The sequence below is a fragment of the Argiope bruennichi genome, chromosome 7 (assembly GCF_947563725.1).
Source record: "Argiope bruennichi chromosome 7, qqArgBrue1.1, whole genome shotgun sequence".
Lineage (NCBI taxonomy): Eukaryota > Metazoa > Arthropoda > Arachnida > Araneae > Araneidae > Argiope > Argiope bruennichi.
Window position 1 is genome coordinate 80,860,870 of NC_079157.1, and position 18,315 is coordinate 80,879,184.

The following is an 18,315-nucleotide window of genomic DNA, read 5'->3' on the forward strand; positions in this document are numbered from 1 at the left end:
TTTTTGCTGTTTGATTTGACTTAATTCCCCAAATTAGGATAAGGACAAAACTAAATTTGGAACCTAATGGAAAATAACAAGGCTTGTCTACTACGCCTGAAGGATAAACCTGAATGAACGGAACGCCGTGGAGCACCATTAAGAGCTGTATCGAACATGGTACAACCCCTCTGGCAAAAGACAGGCACGTCCCACCATCGGTAGGGGGTTGCCAATCCAACAACTTTTTTGTGGCTATCAAGGCGGCGAGAACCTACAGCCATGCTTGATCTGATTCTTATTTTTGAGGTACCCCCTCCCCCGGGGGAACCCTAAATGGAAATGAGGATTATATCTTCAGTTTTAAACAAGTCGTGTAAAATTAATGTATAATACTGTAAAGTCACATTTTAATACGATATCTGAAATTCGCCCTTAAAATATCTAAAATAGAGTTTATTTCGAAGATCCCAAATGAGCCGTTCGTTTAGTATAATTAACTTTTGGAATAAATATTGTCATGAAAATTCGTACTGGGATTTACCGTGAAAGAAGTTCATCATGTTGGATATTAGAAAATGACGGTTTTATGCAGCAGAAAAACACAGTTAAATATACAAAGAATCTCTCTTAGAAACTCTTAGCATAAACCGACAGATTATAGTAATAACTCTTAGCGTGAAATGAGAAAACTTGTTCCATGATTAACATTCCAAAGAGAGAATTCCTTTGACAAATTCACTTTAGTTTCTAGTTTTATGCAGATATTCCATCACAGTATTGGACATTTTGAAGAATCTGGAGCCCTTACTGCCATTATTCTTGTGTTTTCCAGAACATTAATATTTTTCGTTAAATTCATTGCCAAGTACTGATAATTTACCAAGATTGTTGCCAGGATTTTGGTTCATTGATCTTACATCCATTAAAATATCCATAAATCCCTTTTCTATAACTATATAAAAGCTTTTTGCCAATACAAATTCTTTAACCTATGTATTAAAAGATGAAAATCATGTTTTAAAATAAAAAAATCTGATGGTGAAAACAAAATCACAAAACTCCTTCATATTTATTATTATTTTTATTGTTTAGTCTTAATTATAGCATAAAAAGAGACCTAAAAGATTAAATCTCATTTGGGAGTCCAACTCGAGCACACTGGAATTTCAATCATTCACTAAATCACTATATCAAATCAACTAGAATTTTTTAAAGTTTACCTACCTTTTCTAAACAGTCATCTAAATTTTTATTGTGAAAAGGACTTTCTATTAATGTTTCTAATAAATTGTATCCGATTTAAATTGGCAGAAATAAAGTTTTGGGTTAATAAATGATATATGTTGTAATTTTGTTCATATTTTGCACAAATGATGACTACTTACTGTCAATTATTAATGTTTTTATGGTATTTAGAAAAAGTAGTAGCTACTTTTTTTGTTCTAAACGAAATAATTTCTTAGATATTAAATGAGATTGTAAAAATATAATTATACAAATTTTCTGAATTTCGAAAATATTTTACGTTTCAAAATTAAATTAATTTAATAATTTGTATCATAATAATTTTTTGTTAATTTAGAGTGTGACTGTGGCCCTCATGGTACTTGTGGATTCAGCGAAAACGGGAATAAAATATGCAAATGCCAAGAAGGTTATGCAGAACGAATCAGTACCCGAACTTGCAATGGTAAGTGTTATGAGCCAACGCTGCAATATATTTTATTTTTAATTAACCTCTCTCTAGTTTCTATAAATAAAATTCAAACTCTTAGATAATTTGAATGCTATAGAAATTCATACTATTTAGCTTAATTCCTTCACATTTTACTCATAAATTATTGCAACAGGAAATATTCTAGAGCATAAAGAATATTTTAATGATCGCAACAGTTAATAACAGAGACATTTTTTCAATTAAAATATATGTTCAATATATAAAACAGATTATCTGTCTTTAATGATAACATTCCTATTGAATGAACGGCTGCGGTGGCCTGGTAGTTAGATATTCTCTTCGGAGAGTTTCAGGTTCGAGACTCGATTCCTCCTAAGAACCGTCGTGTAAACGGGTCTGGTGCACGTTAAATTCGTCGGGGCCAAACATCTTCTCGCTGTTGTGGTATGGAAGTTTCGAGGGGGATGACAGCTCAGGTGTCGTCCTCGTCATCTGGCCGCGATTCAAAATTACGAGGTCCGTCCTAAAATAGTCCTTGTATTGCTTTAAAACGGGATGTTAATGTAACTAAACTAAACCTATTGAATGAAAGTATTATAAATTCAGCCGATTCATAAATGAATATCTTAAATTTTGAAAGCTATTAAAAAAAAAGCAAAAGTATACCTTTGTTATTTATCTGAAATAAAAAATAGCATTCGAAAGGTCAAATTCTCTACAGTTATGTTTGATCAATGTGAGCCCCTCCAGAAAGATATCGAGACTGTGCGGCAACTCATCTCACACTTTTTTCAGTATGTGTGGTGTTAAACTTTGAGAAATTGCAGATAGACGTGTATTATGGTATAGCTTCGATATCCATCGTATTTCTGGATTGAACTCACATTGGACACTTGTAACTGTATTTAATCTTAACTTTCAAATGTTACTTTTGATTTCTGATGAGCATCCAGGTTGTACTATGTTTTGTTTTCTTTTAACAGCTTTGCAAAGTTGAGAATTCATTTATGAACATCCTGTATATTGTAACGAAGCTAGCCACATGTCTCCGTGGCTCGTTGATAAGACATCGGACTGCGGGCAAAGAGATTGCTGGTTCGATCCTCGGCAAATAAATTTGTTGTTTATTTATTTATTTTCCTTTCAGCTCTTCCAGAAGTTTCTGGAATATTCAATTATTATAATTTCCTTAATCCTTGTACGTCATTTCCTCTTCAGTTAGTTCTAGGAATGTTCTAGAACATTCTACATGTGTATATAAGAGCTTGATTTATAGTAACCGAGGTCTTTGGTTTACTTTAAATAAAGTGTTATTGTTCAAGAGTGTTCTCTTCTTAAGCCTATAAACGTGACAATATTAAATTATTCTTTCGCACTTGATTCTGAATTGGCACTTCCAATATTTAATTGGATTTTAACTTGTGGAATTCTTAACGGCATTCTAAATATTTAATTTAATTTTTAACATGAAAAATTTAGTCCGGGACAATTTTTATAAATCATTCGATACAACTCGTATTTTTTTCAAATGCTCCCAAGATTTTAAAATGGTTCTTTGCATTTCATGAAAATATTTTAGTTAAAAATAAAATTGTGATGACAAGGATAATTTTTGTATCATAATTATCATTTCTTGAATAAAATTATTAATTTAAATAAACCATTTTTAATATAAATATCTGTTTTTACAGTATATTTATTTGTGTGTGCGTAGATATTCTATCAAGACATATGATTAAATATATTTTTACTTCATCGCATTTGAGACTTTTATCATAAACGACAATATCTGATTTTCTGTGATAATTATAGTCTTTTGCTATATTGTAAATATTTGCTTTAGTGTTCTTCAGTAATAAGTAGCGCACTGATAAATGACTCCTGCTTTGTTAAACATAATAATTTTGGATTGTTTTGGCGACCAATAAGAGCTTCTATTTCTAACAATACAGGCGCTGTGCTCTCAGAAAAGGATACGGCAATTAACCCGTTAACCAGATAAACCTGTTTTCCGTTAAATAGATAACTTAACCCGTTAACTAGACAGTTCGTTTCGTTGCTATGTCTAAACTATTCTTTTTCCTGATTCAAAAAAAAAAAATAATAATAAAATTTATTATTCCCTGAGCCAATAATAATTTCATATTATAAGTGGGGCAACGATTCATGTTTATAATATTTTAAAACGTGGCATATAGTTTTATAATATTTTAAACAAATAAATTTCTCAATAGAAACGTAAAGAAAAAAAGATTGGCAATGAGATTTAAATAAAAACAAAGAACTAAAACGCAATAGAAGCTTCTGAATTGATAAAGTTTGCACGCCGTTGCCAGTTAAATAATGCGAAATTGTGAATAACATTTATAGTGAAGTAAACTAAATTTATTAAAGTAAGAAATAGGAAACTTTGATCTGTGTGAATTTAAACCTTCTATTTTATAGTTTGTAATGTCTATTCTTAAATGAGGCAACATTACGCTAAAGTTGAATAAATGGTACCAAACTCATAAGTATAGGACCTGAAATATGTACGGTATACTTCTTCTTCTTGTGTACAGCCGACCATCCCCGCCACCACTGAACGAAGCAGTATCGACAAGATTTGTTGTGACCGATTGCTGTCTTTTTTATAACCCATCCATAACATTGGCCGGGGCCGCTGTGGCCTGGTGGTAAGGTCTCGGCTTCGGAACCGGAGGGTTCCAGGTTCGAGACCCCATTCCACCGAAGAACCGTCGTGTAAGGGGGTCTGCTGCACGTTAAATCCGTCCTGACCAAACGTCCTCCCGCTGGTGTGGTATGGTGTGGAGAGGGGGGTGCCAGCTCAGGTGTCGTCCTCGTCATCTGACTGCGGTTGAAAATTACGAGGTCCTTCCCAAAATAGCCCTAGTGTTGCTTCAAACGGGTCGTTAATATAACTAAACTAAACTAAACATAACATTGGCCGATTCACCGAACTGACATCTTCTTCGAGGCGATTGACCCCCCTCCCCCCCCACACACACATACACAGCCACAAAGTAGTCAGTCTCTGACTAGCAGGTGTGGTATACTCCTGGATAACTATGAACGGTTTAAATATTAACTTATCTTCGAGCTTTCATATCTCGCAACTTTAGCACTTTATTTTTGAAGACGAAATTCACTACCAGGCCACCAAGGGTTCTGATTACTTTTACGAAACAAATATGGAGTTTCTATTAACATTTCTCATTTTTAGGAACTTGCCACAATGATGGTGAGTGTGCCAACGGAGGTACATGCGTGGTGGAAGAAACAGGAAAATTCTGTAAATGTCAGCGTGGAGTGACTGGTGATAGATGTGAAACTATCGAAGATTGTGTTGCAGGAAAGTTTCGAAACTGTAAGGGCGAATTTGGCACGTGCACGTTCGACGTAGCAACTAAGGAAGCTAAGTGCACATGCTCTGTGGGAAAGAAAGTTCATCCTATAGAAAACGTGTGCAAAGGTAAATAATCCCTTTTTAAATAATATATTTACAATTTTATGGAGTGTTTTAATGTTTATTAGAAACTAACCACCTTTGGCGACCAGCCGGTTCGCCAATCTTAATGTTCGTTAAAATTTTAATAATTAAATATTTTATGCAATTTCTACTTTAATAGCTTCTTCATTAAAATATTTTAAAACTTCAAATTTTGATAGTCATATAATTCACTCATAATATTATAAAGGCCTTCAGTCATAACGTAATATGTATCTCTCATTTTCTGTTAGCTCCCGTAGAATTTATGCTTTAAATTAAAGTGGAAAGGATTAATATGCAATTAATATAATAAAATTTTTACTGAAACAAAGCATTTTTTATAATATGATTACTGATAAAAGAGTCACTGAGCGTTTAAACTTTATGGGAACTAAAGAATATCTTTCTTAATTTATGTAATATCTCAAGAATTTGTCAACTAAATTTTCTCAGATTCATCATGAGCAGATCGATTTATTAACAATGTTTAATTTTAAATGCATCAAACACTAAGAAAATAAACAGTATCGTTTAAAATAATCGGTTGAAAACAAGTTTTAAAAAAACTATGTACTTAAAACTCTAAGCATATACAAAAAATATATAACTAACATAAATACAATTTAATTACAAAAGCATACAACTAACCTAAAAATAATTTAAATCAAGTCCGCATCCGTTGATAATAATTGTCAACAATCAGAACTTCATGCGTGAATTTTCAGTGCAGTTACCTGTAACGCAAATGAGTAAATTTTTCTACGTCAGTTGGGTTAACGCTATGCAGATTAGAAATTTTTAAATTCCTTTATTCTGTTTTATTTTAATTCAAAAGTACTTGAGAATGAATCTGAAAGATCGATTCATTAACAATGTTTAATTTTAAATGCATCAAACATTAAGAACATAAACAGAATCGTTTGAAATAATCAGCCAAAAAATCTTAAGCCTAGCCTCATTACTGTTGGGAAAAAAAACTGATCCCTTACACTTTGGCGGTGGGGAAAATGAAAAGATTTTTTTGGCAGGAAAGTTAGTTTTTAATTAATAATTAAAATTCTAATTAAAAATTCAAAAAAAGGGACCCCAGGTGCACATTCCCGACCTCCAAGGTATACATGTACCAAATTTGATAGCTGTAGGTCAAACGGTCTGGCCTGTAGAGCGCCAACACTCACTCACACACACACACACACACACACATACACACATTGAGCTTTATATAAGTATAGATTAAAAACACAATAAAATGATTTCTTGTAGCATATCATAATCATTTGGAAAATCTAATTACTCATGTCATTTGACGTTTATTTTCTCGTTATTTTAAGTTGCATGTGATATCATGTGTTCTTTGTAATTTCTGATTTGTATATATAAAAAATGGTAAGATATATAGAGAGGCAGAATAGAGATTAACACTCTTTTTGCCAGTTGTAACTTTAAGCAATTTTCTGTTCTATTAACAGTAATAATTAAAAATAAACCTAAAAATTAATAAGAAATAAAATTTCAAGCTAACACTAATATTTCTTTTTGTAGAGTGCGATTGTGGGAAAAATGGTGAATGCGAGATCGACAAGCTTGGAAGAAAACATTGCGATTGCCATGACGGCTTCGCTGAAAGCATACGAAGAAATAAAACATTTTGTAAAGGTAAGCTTTAATCGACAGGATTTGTGGATTTTTGAAAATATATCTGTTGAATGTTTGTATAATTGACAAACCATTCTTTACTTGTATATCAAAAATGAAATAATTGCCAGAAATATTGAAAAAGCTATATAAAATAGGAGCAATTATCTTCGCTTTTTTCTTTTATTAAAACATTTATTCTTTCTAGTATCTATCTTTAAAAAAAAATCCAAGAGGAATAAATGTGGTTTATTGTTTGGGGATTGGGATTAGGGGATTACAAGTTCGAATCTCAATCTAATCTAAAATTCTCTTCATATGTAGACGTGGAACACAGTCTCTGACATTCTATTATATACTGTGGTGAATAGCATATAAGCCAGTTAACAACTACGCTACACGAGCATATGCTTTTGTATCCTGGTTATGTTACTGGACTGCGAACCACAAGGTCCCAGGTTCTATCCACGCTTATCCCAATCCCCTAAATTGGTGACCTCGGACGATGAACCTTCAACCTTCGTAACAGCTGTTGTGGCGCCATCTACCCGCAACCAAAGTCGTCAGACTCACTTGACGCAGCAACCACTCACTCACACACGCTCGCCATAACGCTTGGCTCTATTCAACTGGGTACATGCCCATTAGACAATAGCTAAATACATCACCACTCAATAGCCATATCGTTCGTCTCACCTCCGACTCACTGGAGTGAGAGTCTGTGGTGAATAGCATATAAGCCAGTTAACTACTACGCTGCATGGATAATTGCTTTTGTATCCTAGTTATGTTACTGGACTGTGAACCACAAGGTCCCAGGTTCTATCCTCGCACATCTCAATCGGCTAAAATACTTTAAAAATTAGATGGGGAATGCCAATACTGTTTTTCTCGTTATCTGATACACCCTAATTTCTCGTACACCCTAAAATAGCTCTAGTATTACTTCAAAATGAAACTTCAGTGCAACTAAATTAAACCACACCAATTCAACAAAGTCAGAAGATGAATTACTTTATGACTTTCTTAATCCCAATTATGAAAAAGATGCGTAGATGAAGCTATTTTTTTTTTTTTTTATTTTATACAGGTACAATTCACAAAGAAGTTGTTGAAAATGAAATATTTCCTAAGACCATTCGTAATGCTTGAGTTTCTTTGAAGACAAGGCAGCTTCCAAGATGGTTATTTCGATCTCAAGAGCAATTTTGAGATTTGGTCTATATATTCTTTTCTAGTTCTTTTTTATCTGATGGAACGGAATGGACCCCCGGGGAAATGAGGATGAGATGCTTCCGGCATGGTGGTTGGATCTCGCCACCCTGGAGGTTACACTAATAGGTGGGGGATCTGACTCCTCCCATCGATGACGGGACGTACTTCCTTCGGGGAGGGTTGTACCGTGGCCGGTGATGGCCCTTAGGACTCAACCACAGTTCCCGCAAGTGTTGTTGTTGCGACGGTCCGGTCATTCAGTTTTATGGTTTAAATCCGTGGCGGGTCGGAGAGTCAGATAGCTGACTTATCTGATGGAATGGTGGAGTTGAAGATTGATCAGGGGGAAGAGGGATTTCGAGATGTTCTTCGAAATTCGCTTTTACCAAGATATCCAAAATACCTTTATAACTAATTAATTTCCAAATCACTGTATTCCTCTTGGATTTAAAAAAAATAAATAAAAATAGATACTAGAAAGATTAAAATACCTTTATTTGTTTCATACTCCATGAAATGAAATCTTTTACAGAAGTACTTCAAGATGTTTGAAAAAAAGTCTTAAAAAATAGCATGCCATGATTAAAGCACTTAATGTCTTGTGGTCAGTGGAACGAAAGTTTGTTTCTGTAATCTTTTGTGATCTAGGAGAAAACTGGATTAAAAATGCTTCAAATATAGTGGTAATGGAATGTTTAACATTCTTTAATTTATGTAGAGTGGATGCCTTGAATCATCGTCATTCGATTATATTTCAAAATCACGAGACCCATTCACATTTGCCGTTATGAAGCTATGTAAATTAATTTATTAAATGGTCGCCACACTCATCTCTGCTGATTTTCGACCTAAGACAGATGAAAGAATAATAATAATAAAAAGAAATAACAATAAGAATAAAGCAATAAGAAATAACAATAAGAATAAAGCAATAAGAAATAACAATAAGAATAAAGCAATAAGAAATAACAATAAAAATTAAAACAATAAAAAGTAACATTAATTATAACAATAATAAGAAATAAAATTAAGAATAAAAATACTAAGAAATAACAATAATAAGAAATAATAATAAAAAATAAAAGGAGAAATAAAAGTACTGTTATAAATACAACTTAGTTATTTTATTTCCGAATTTATCAAAATTGACTCGTCTGATATCCCATTATGTTTACTTCTCAATTTGCCTTCCGATGAGAACTTGGGTTTGCCAAATAGATAAAAGTTCAAGATTGAATTTTTTCATTAGAAAATCAGGTTTTCATAAATGGCTCTTAGTTGCTTTAGAGCTCATGAGTCTTCGTTGAATAGAGAAAGAATAATTCTTTTTTAACGGTTGTAGATAGGGTAAGGATAATTTGATGTTTTTTCATAAACTTTGAATTTAATTGAGAAATTTCTACAGCATGAAATGAAAGAATATTTGAGAGTTTTTGTGTTATATTGATCTGCTGTTGTGGATATATGCTATTCAAATAAAAGTACAGCGTGCAATCACAACAAGATGTATTTAATATAGACATTTATATATAATATGGATAGACATGATATGATCAACATTTAAGTTTTGGATGGGAAAAAAAAACACTCAAAGATTGAGTTTTACATGAGAATTTCTTTGAGAAGCATGAAGTCATGAAACATTATGTCTTGAATTAAATTATAAATTAATCACAATGCAAAACAATTCATGCCTTTTTCATACATTAGAGCTAGGGAATGAAATTATCTAAGAATGGTTATAGCTGTTTACAAATTGTTCTATTAGTGTAGTGAAATTACTATAATTTTTCGATATGATATGCTATATTTATCTCGTGAAAAAGAAAGAAATTATTCAATACAGTATGTATATCATGTACATGCTGTACAGTATGCTGTTCAGCATTCAGTACAGCATGTACAGACAAAAATTACACCCCCCCTTTCCATTACTATTACTGATTGTTCTATTATATAGTCGTCCAAATAAATTGTAAATAATTGTATTTTGTAATTTTATGTGTTTATTTTTTCATTTTCAGAAATGTGTTCTGAGGACAGCGATTGCCACAATGGAGGAGTATGTGAATCGGAAGGAAATAACAAATTTTGCAAATGCAAGCGAGGTTTAAGCGGAGATAGATGTGAAATCATTGATGACTGTATCACAGGAAAGTACCGGAAGTGTAATGATTCATGCCGTTATGATTCTTTCCGTGAAACAGCTATTTGTATATGCAACAAAGGAAGATCTTTTGATGAGACAGAAAATATTTGTAAAGGTACTCGATTTCTATTTTATTTTGACATTATTATGTTTCAATATAAAGTAGAATTAAATTCTTACTACTGAAGTGATGAGATAGTATGCTGTCTATGGTGAAAGGTCAGTTCTTCTAATACATTTGTAGTAGGAAATAATTTTGAGTAATCATCATATTTTACATATTAATTAATGATTCTTTGAGGAAGGAATTTGCACAAGAAAGCAGCTTAATAATAATTATCCTTTTTTTGTCATTTTAATAATTCGGCCATTTACAAATAATTTGATAATTATTTTTTGCATTTTATTCGAATATAAACTATATATTCTGGAAGCATCTGAAAAAGTATTTGGATATAGATATATATTGCAAACATACGACATTGACTTTTCAAGTAATTTGCTATTCGCTGTCAGAATTCGTTTATACTTAACATAAAAACGTGTCTATCTTAATTGAGCAATCAACTGTTCATTCAAGAATCTAGTTTTCATTAAATTTGAAGCAACAAATACAACTAATCTTATATATCATATTAAGCATGTTTTTATTGTTTTAAAGTCAGTAACATATTATATTATCATAACCGTTCATTTTACAGATATACAAACTGTAAAGTTATTAAAAATAAAAAACAACCTTGTATAAGCTTCTATTTAATAAGGGTAAGTCATCAAATGCAGATACAAGACATAGTGAAAAACATATAAATTTTATGTTTTTGCAAGTGACAGTATCAAATTTTATGGTCCACTGATAAGCCATTAATGCCTTTATGAAAAGTCTTTATTGCTTAGGAAGATCCTTATTGTAATTTTTGAACATCCAGTATGCATTTTAACCTCTAGAAGACCAAATTCTTTGTAATTATTATATGTATATTGAAGCGATATGGGATGCGCTAGGATAGAACCTGGGACCTTGTGGTTCGCAGTAACTAAACCATGATACAAAAGCGTACGCTCTTGTAGCGTAGTTGTTAACTGGCTTATATGCTATTCACCACAGTACTCTCCCTCCAGTGAGTCGGAGGTGAGACGAACGATATGGCTGTTGAGTAATGATGTATTGAGTTATTAGCTGTCGTCTAATGGGCCGTACCCAGTTGATTAGCGAGTGTTTGCTGCGTCAAGTGAGTCTGAGGACTTTGGTTGTGGGTAGATGGCGCCACAACAGCTGTACGAAGGTTGAAGGCTCATTGTCCGAGGTCATCAATGAAGCGATATGGGATGCGCTAGGATAGACCTGGGACCTTGTGGTTCGCAGTCCAGTAACTAAACCATGATACAAAAGCGTACATTCTTGTAGCGTAGTTGTTAACTGGCTTATATGCTATTCACCACAATATATTTTAAATAGAAAGAGTTATATGAGGTTGTCTCTTTTAGCGATAAATAAAATTTGTTTTCGGAGTGAAATTACATGGGATATTTTGGAGACTATGTAAAGCTAAATTTTAGATTAATAGTTTTACTAGACTCAGCTTAAAATCTGTTTATTGATCTTTGCTAATCATATTCATTTCGTTTGAGTATATTTTTCACACAGATTTCATATATTTTTGTACCCAAAGTTCTTATTATACTTTATGTGCTTCAAGAAATTCTTTAACCTTTGAAGGGTTGAAAAGTTAAATATTGCCATGTGTTTAATTATAGATCTATCTACATTTAAAAATTGGCTCCAGAAGATAACAGATCGAAAAGATCACTAGATTTTTTGTGTGTATATTCTAGAAATCAAATGATCTAAAATCACAAAAATAACAATGATAATCACTTATGTGAGCATTAAAAAATTAACAGCTGTTCATATCCACTCTTTAGAATGTGATTGTGGCGAGGGAGCTTTGAATTGCACTTTCGTGCACCAACAGAAACACTGCGCATGCGCAACTGGATTTGCAGAGGATAATGGACGATGTAAAAGTAAGTTGGATTTGTGTTGAAAATAAATTCTAGGTCTAAGAAATTTTAAGAAAATAATTGCTAGATAGTATTTCTTATGAATAAGCAGGTTGCTGTATTTAAGCTCTTTGAAATAAAATGTTTGAAAGATATTTTTCAAGATAGCAACATTAAGAAACAATAAAATCAGATGTTTGATTGAAAGAAGATGATTTGGAAAACAAAACTAAAGCATTTTAGTACATCTGAAATTGATAATTTACATGTTGGTAATTTATTCTAAACGTTATATTAGAAATCTGGATATAAAAAAATACCTGAAATTTTTATCGTGCAATTCACTAATTAATTCAATAACTAAAGCAGCACATGACACAATAAATATTCTAAATAATACATAAATATTTTAAAAATCTACAAGCTGAGATAATTTGACCACATTTTTCTTTTCTTTTGACTGCTTTGGAACTAACAATATTTTAAAATCCTTGTTGGTCTTAATAGCTTGGAGAATATGCGAGGAAGTTTCGGTTGATCGATACTGCTGGTTAAATAAAGCATAACTTCATGTTGGCTCTTTAGTTTAATGCCGAAATTTAGCTAAACGGATATTAAAATAAAACATAATCATAAATGTACAGGAGCGAAGGTATCTACTTTTAATTTAAACACGAAGGTTGTGCTACTAGAGATCAGGTAATGTATTTTTTGGTCAGTTGCATTTTGATATGGAATGTTTTTAAATACTTTCACTTAAGTTTGCACGTTTTATGTTTGTAAAACTGGTAATGTAATCGATAATTAACTCGCTTTATATATTAAAATTCTAAAATTGCTTACGCTTTTTGTTATATAATGACAATAGAACATTTTAATAAATTTAGAACTCTTAATTATAAATTTATCTATTAATTTAGCTAAAAATTGATTTTACAAAAGTGGCGCTTTCTATGTGGAATTCAATTTAATAAAGGTTGATTTTTTGAGATTTCTACATGTTTTTCATTTGTAAAACGGCTAAAAGCGCCGTGTGGAAAACTGAGCATAGGGTTTCTGTGTTTCACAGTGAAATTGCTACCATATAAATAGTATTTTTCAAATTTTTTTTGTTAATCATAAATAAATAATAGCAAAATTCGATTATTCTCCTATCATGCATACATATGTCTGGTATAGAAAAAATTTACATTAAGCTTTACTGAGAAGCCAGAGCTTAGAAAACAATTTTAGTTGAAAAGCAAGAATGAATTGCGCATTAAAAATCATCACTAAAACATTAATTGATGCCATTAATTGAACATTAAACAAAGCGTAGAAACTTTTAAAAATTAATACATTATAAAATTGACTAAGCGTAAAATATATTCTAAAATTATTATCCGTTAAAATAGAAACTAATTCATTAAATTTTTTTCTTAATTCAAAATTTGTTTAACTATTTTTTTATTTTCTTCCCAAATGGCTTGAGAGATTGATAGTTGTGTATGCGTTTCCATGACGGATGTTCATTTGTTATATCTGCCTTGACTTCCATTTCAATTTAAAAGATATTTCAACAATATCATTATTCTTTCCAGGACTACAGCCATGTGAACCCAATCCTTGTGTAAACGGCCAGTGCGTGGTCCGTGCGAATGACTTCTTGTGTATATGTGATGACCCTTTTACAGGAAGACGCTGCGAAATAAGTGAGACATTTTAAACTTTAATCCTCTTTCATATTTAAAATATGTGATATTTTAAAAATATATATAGTATAATCGAAGATTAGATTCTCACTAAAAAAAACTTTTCCTCCCTACTCTCACGACCATATCTTTTTATCGAGTTAAGTTAAATTAAATTTTCTTTGCATTTTCTTTTCTATTCAAAAGCGCTTAATATTAAGCTAAGTTGTATTCTTTGCTAAGACATACAGATTAAGAATGTGCTACTTTCTCACCTTCACGATAAAATAAGTGTACATAAATATAATATATGCTTTTAATGCATGTATAGAATGTAATGATTCAAGCACGATTGTGAAACAGACTTGGAAGCGGTGGCCTGGGGGTAAGGTCTTGGCTGTGAGCCGTAGGGTTTCATGTTCGAGACCCGATTCCATCGAAGAACCATCGTGTATGAGGGTCTGTTGCACGTTAAATCCGTAATGCCAAACGTCCTCCCGCTAGTGTGGTGTGGAGAGGGGGTTCCAGCTCAGGTGTCGTCCTCGTCATCTGACTGCGGTTCAAAATGACGAGGTCCGTCCCAAAATTGCCCTCGTGTTGCTTTACAACGGGACGTTAATATAATTAAACCAAACCAAAAAAAAGTGAAACAGACTCTGATTCTATTCAAACTTTTGCTGGTTTATCTAGCTCAGTCCGTCCGTTGATATTAAAGGCAAAATATGATAGTTTCTGATATCGAGATAACATTAGAGTACCAATGTTTAGTGTTATCATGCCGATTAACTTTCTCTGTATGGTGCACTGAGTAAGAATTTTTTAATTCTAACCACTCAATAAATTATTTATTCCGATGATTTATTAGAAAGAAATAGATCATAATATCAAAAATGAAGTATAAAGGTAGCCCAAATGAAAAGCAGACAAATTGAATGAAAAGAGTATCTTTATTGGAAATCAACAGAAATCGCGATGGTCGTTGTAACACATGTCTCATCGTTTACGTAGCATGTCTATGCATTTGCTGTAGAAAGATGGTGGTTGATTCTTGAGGAAGTCCTGCATAGCTTCCTTCACTTCGTAATCCGAATGGAAATGTCTTCTGTAATGCTCTCTTAAGTGATATGGAAGTCACAAGGTGACAAATCCGGATTATACGTCGGGTGTTCCAGTTCTTCCCAACGGAATTTTTTAAGGTCGTCTGGGTTTCACGGGAGATGTGTGGTCGGGCATTGTCATGGAGAAGGATAATTTGTTGTGTGAGAAGACCTGGCCGTTTGCTTTTGATTGCTTTCTATAGTTTCGTCAAAGCACTGCAGTAATGTGTTCAATAGATAGTGCTCCATTGGGGTAGGAAATCAATAATGAGTGGTCCATGGCAATCGAAACCGTATAACCGTGTATTGCTCCGATCTACACGCTTCCATGTATAGCACGACTTAACTTTCTATCGATTTCCTCTACACTGTTGAACACAGTATGCATTGCATCCTCCTACTGCCCTTCATATCCCTGTTCGGTGGTGCTGCTATAGCTACAATCATTTTGATATAATCGAAAGTGTTCACTTTTCATTTGGGTAACCCTTATACATTGTAATATAATGTACCAAGGTAAGTATTACACCTTTATTCAACTGAGGAGGATATGTAAGATAGCTTCACTTTCGTGTTAATATATTCCTTTGTAGAATTTATTCAAGGATGTGTGTTTCGGAAAAAATTTTTGTGTCGCGAAAATACGTAAAATTCACTACACGCAAAATTAGAACAGTCATCCGTATTTTTAAGCTCCATAATAGAAAACTTTATATTTGTTTCATTAATTCTTTCATACAGCAATAAATAAATTGAATTCATTGGAGTTATTAATACTTCATAACAGGTATTAAAATAAATCCATTGTATATTGAAATGAACTGCAATTAAGCATACTAATCGTGCACATTTATTTTTATGACATAAATTTCGTGCTTGATACCAATTATGTTTCAAGTGGAGTTAAAATTATAGAACGCACTTTTATCAATAATCTAATTGTATTAGTTTGATCGTTTATATCGCATCAATAGTTTCTAAAAAAGAACATTGGGGCTATCAGTTGTATCTTTTCTCAAGATTTTCATATATAAAAAATCATTTGAGCTATTCCAGACGTTAAGATACATTATGCTCATATGCATGATTTTTAATAAAAGAAACATTCTAATTACAAAGAAAAAAATGCAATTTTTTTTTTTTATAAATTGAAATAGCGTAGTATATATCAGTTCATTATTATAAAATCGCAGATTGTTTCTAGGAATTGTGCTTCTATTTATAGATTTGTTTTACTAGATTATCATCTTTTTTTAAAGCCACACCAGAATTTGAGTCTTTAGAGCTATGAACAAAAATGATCGACACCTGAATACACGATCATTCTCTAAAGCCCGCACCGAATTTGTGGATATTAGAATAACAGCATTTGATTTGATTTGTATCAAGCCCGCAATCTGTTCTCTATTTATATTGGATTTTGAGTATACGACCTTCTTATTACGAAGTTGATGTTTTGTCACAAGACCATCGGAGACCACAGTTAACTGAAAAAAAATTGCGATGGCTTAGTGTCAGGGCTGGCTTTGAGATCCAAAGTTCAAAACACAATGAAACTGAAATGAGCCATTTTTGCTAAAAAATGATTATAAGTATTGAGTTGGGAAAATTATTACGCATATGTAAGTCTGACTCATGCTAAATTTGTAACCAAAAAACATATTTATCACGTTGTTGTGGTTTGGAACTTTAAAGAATAGCGTAGCTTCTCATGTGAATTCTACTTTGCTTGGCCACAGTTCATTCCAAAATCCTTTTGTTTAGGTTTCAAACGGTTAATAAGTATATGGAATTAAATCAATGAAGCAAGCCTGAAATTGGGTAGAATTCATTTAATCAGAAATGTGCATAACTGTTTATATATATATTTATTTGCTAGTATTAAAAATTAAATTTGCTAGAACATATTTGTGATTTCTGTGAAATTTTTTTATTAAATAGTTTTATTAATATGAAGAAATCTTTTGAAACTTTTATTATCCTAGGCATTCGACATTGAGTCGCTTTAAGCGAAACTAGAAAAAGGTTTAAGGACATAAATTCTATTCATAGAAATTTAATAAGAGTCTGGTTAGCGATATAGAATTGTATCACTGATTAATAAATAGAATTTACTATGTCAGATGAAACAGAATATTTTTAAGAGCAAAATCAAGATTTGACCTCTTCTTTTTCTCTAATTTACCTAATTGTAAGAGAAACTATGAAGACTAGTACAATAAAATATTCATATCAAAATTTATCTATTGTGATAAAATGATAGCAGATATCACCATAATCCAAACATGAGAATTTCATTTTGATAAGTATATGTTCTATGATTAAAAAAAAAAAATCTTTGAAAGAAGGAATGACTGTAAGTGGATACTCAAGAAGTGTTATTGCAATAAAAGTGGTTTAAATATCATAACGTGTTGTACAATTATCAAAAAATAATTTGATTTTGAAATAATTAAATCATTCTTCATTTATTCACATTTTCTGAAATATTAAGCATAGTAATATAATAAATTATTTTAAAATATCTTTTAAAAGAGAGACATATTCTGTCACATAATACGTATAAATGAACGCATTTGGAATCAAAGATTCGATAACACGTTGTTTCTACTAGTAAGCCATTTTGGAATGCTCTATTCAACATGTTATGTTTAACCACAAAGGATTATGCATAATATATAATACATAATTATATCCCCGCCTTGCTTTGGCATCTGGGGTAAATTGAATGTCCGACACCGGGACAACATAAACGGAATCTGAAGACCTAAGACCAAAACCGATAAAGCAGCAGTATTTACTGGTAATGTCGCATGCCTCTTGTGGGAGGAACTTCCCTACAAGAGGTTTTACTTAGTAGAGGTAACTTGATCCCATACTACAGGGTGTCCCAAAAAATGTATACACACTTTAAATAATTGTAAATTTTGGGTTTATTATAATTCGAATAATTTTCAACATGTAAAAGATTCTTCAAATATCATTCTATTGTCTTGCTATCGCATGTTCTCAAACTGATGTCCGTTCTGCTCCAGATACTGCTGACAACGTGAAGCGATGGAATAGCACACATGATGGAACAATTCCCTTGGGATATTCGTACATTCATGTTCAATGGTGCCCTCAATTGAACAACTGTTTCAGGTTTATGGACGTCCTGAACTTAACTTCAACTTAACTATCAACTTCAAACTTATCTTTAATTCGAGTGATGGTAACTCGTGTAGGTGGTTCTTTGTTAAACTCCCTCTTAAATTGTCTTTGCACTTCTACTGCATTTTCATACTTCCAGTAGCATTTTAGAATAAATTTCCGTTCTTCAAATTCAAGTCTGTCTGCCATCACTCGGTTCAGTGGGTTCAGTCCGTAAAGAAAGAAGAAATAACTTAGTTATC

The 18,315-nt window shown here is 32.2% G+C and overlaps 1 protein-coding gene across 4 annotated transcripts in view; it reads left to right on the forward strand.

The window, feature by feature from the left end:
* LOC129976291 (neurogenic locus notch homolog protein 1-like) overlaps positions 1-18,315 on the forward strand; it is a 92,631-nt gene that overhangs the window by 54,117 nt on the left and 20,199 nt on the right. For all 4 annotated transcript variants that reach the window (XM_056089779.1, XM_056089780.1, XM_056089781.1 and 1 more), the window contains 6 exons: positions 1,565-1,672; positions 4,884-5,132; positions 6,693-6,806; positions 10,025-10,264; positions 12,076-12,177; positions 13,734-13,844. In XM_056089779.1, coding sequence (XP_055945754.1) covers positions 1,565-1,672; positions 4,884-5,132; positions 6,693-6,806; positions 10,025-10,264; positions 12,076-12,177; positions 13,734-13,844 — 924 coding nt within the window. The remainder of the gene's footprint in view (positions 1-1,564; positions 1,673-4,883; positions 5,133-6,692; positions 6,807-10,024; positions 10,265-12,075; positions 12,178-13,733; positions 13,845-18,315) is intronic.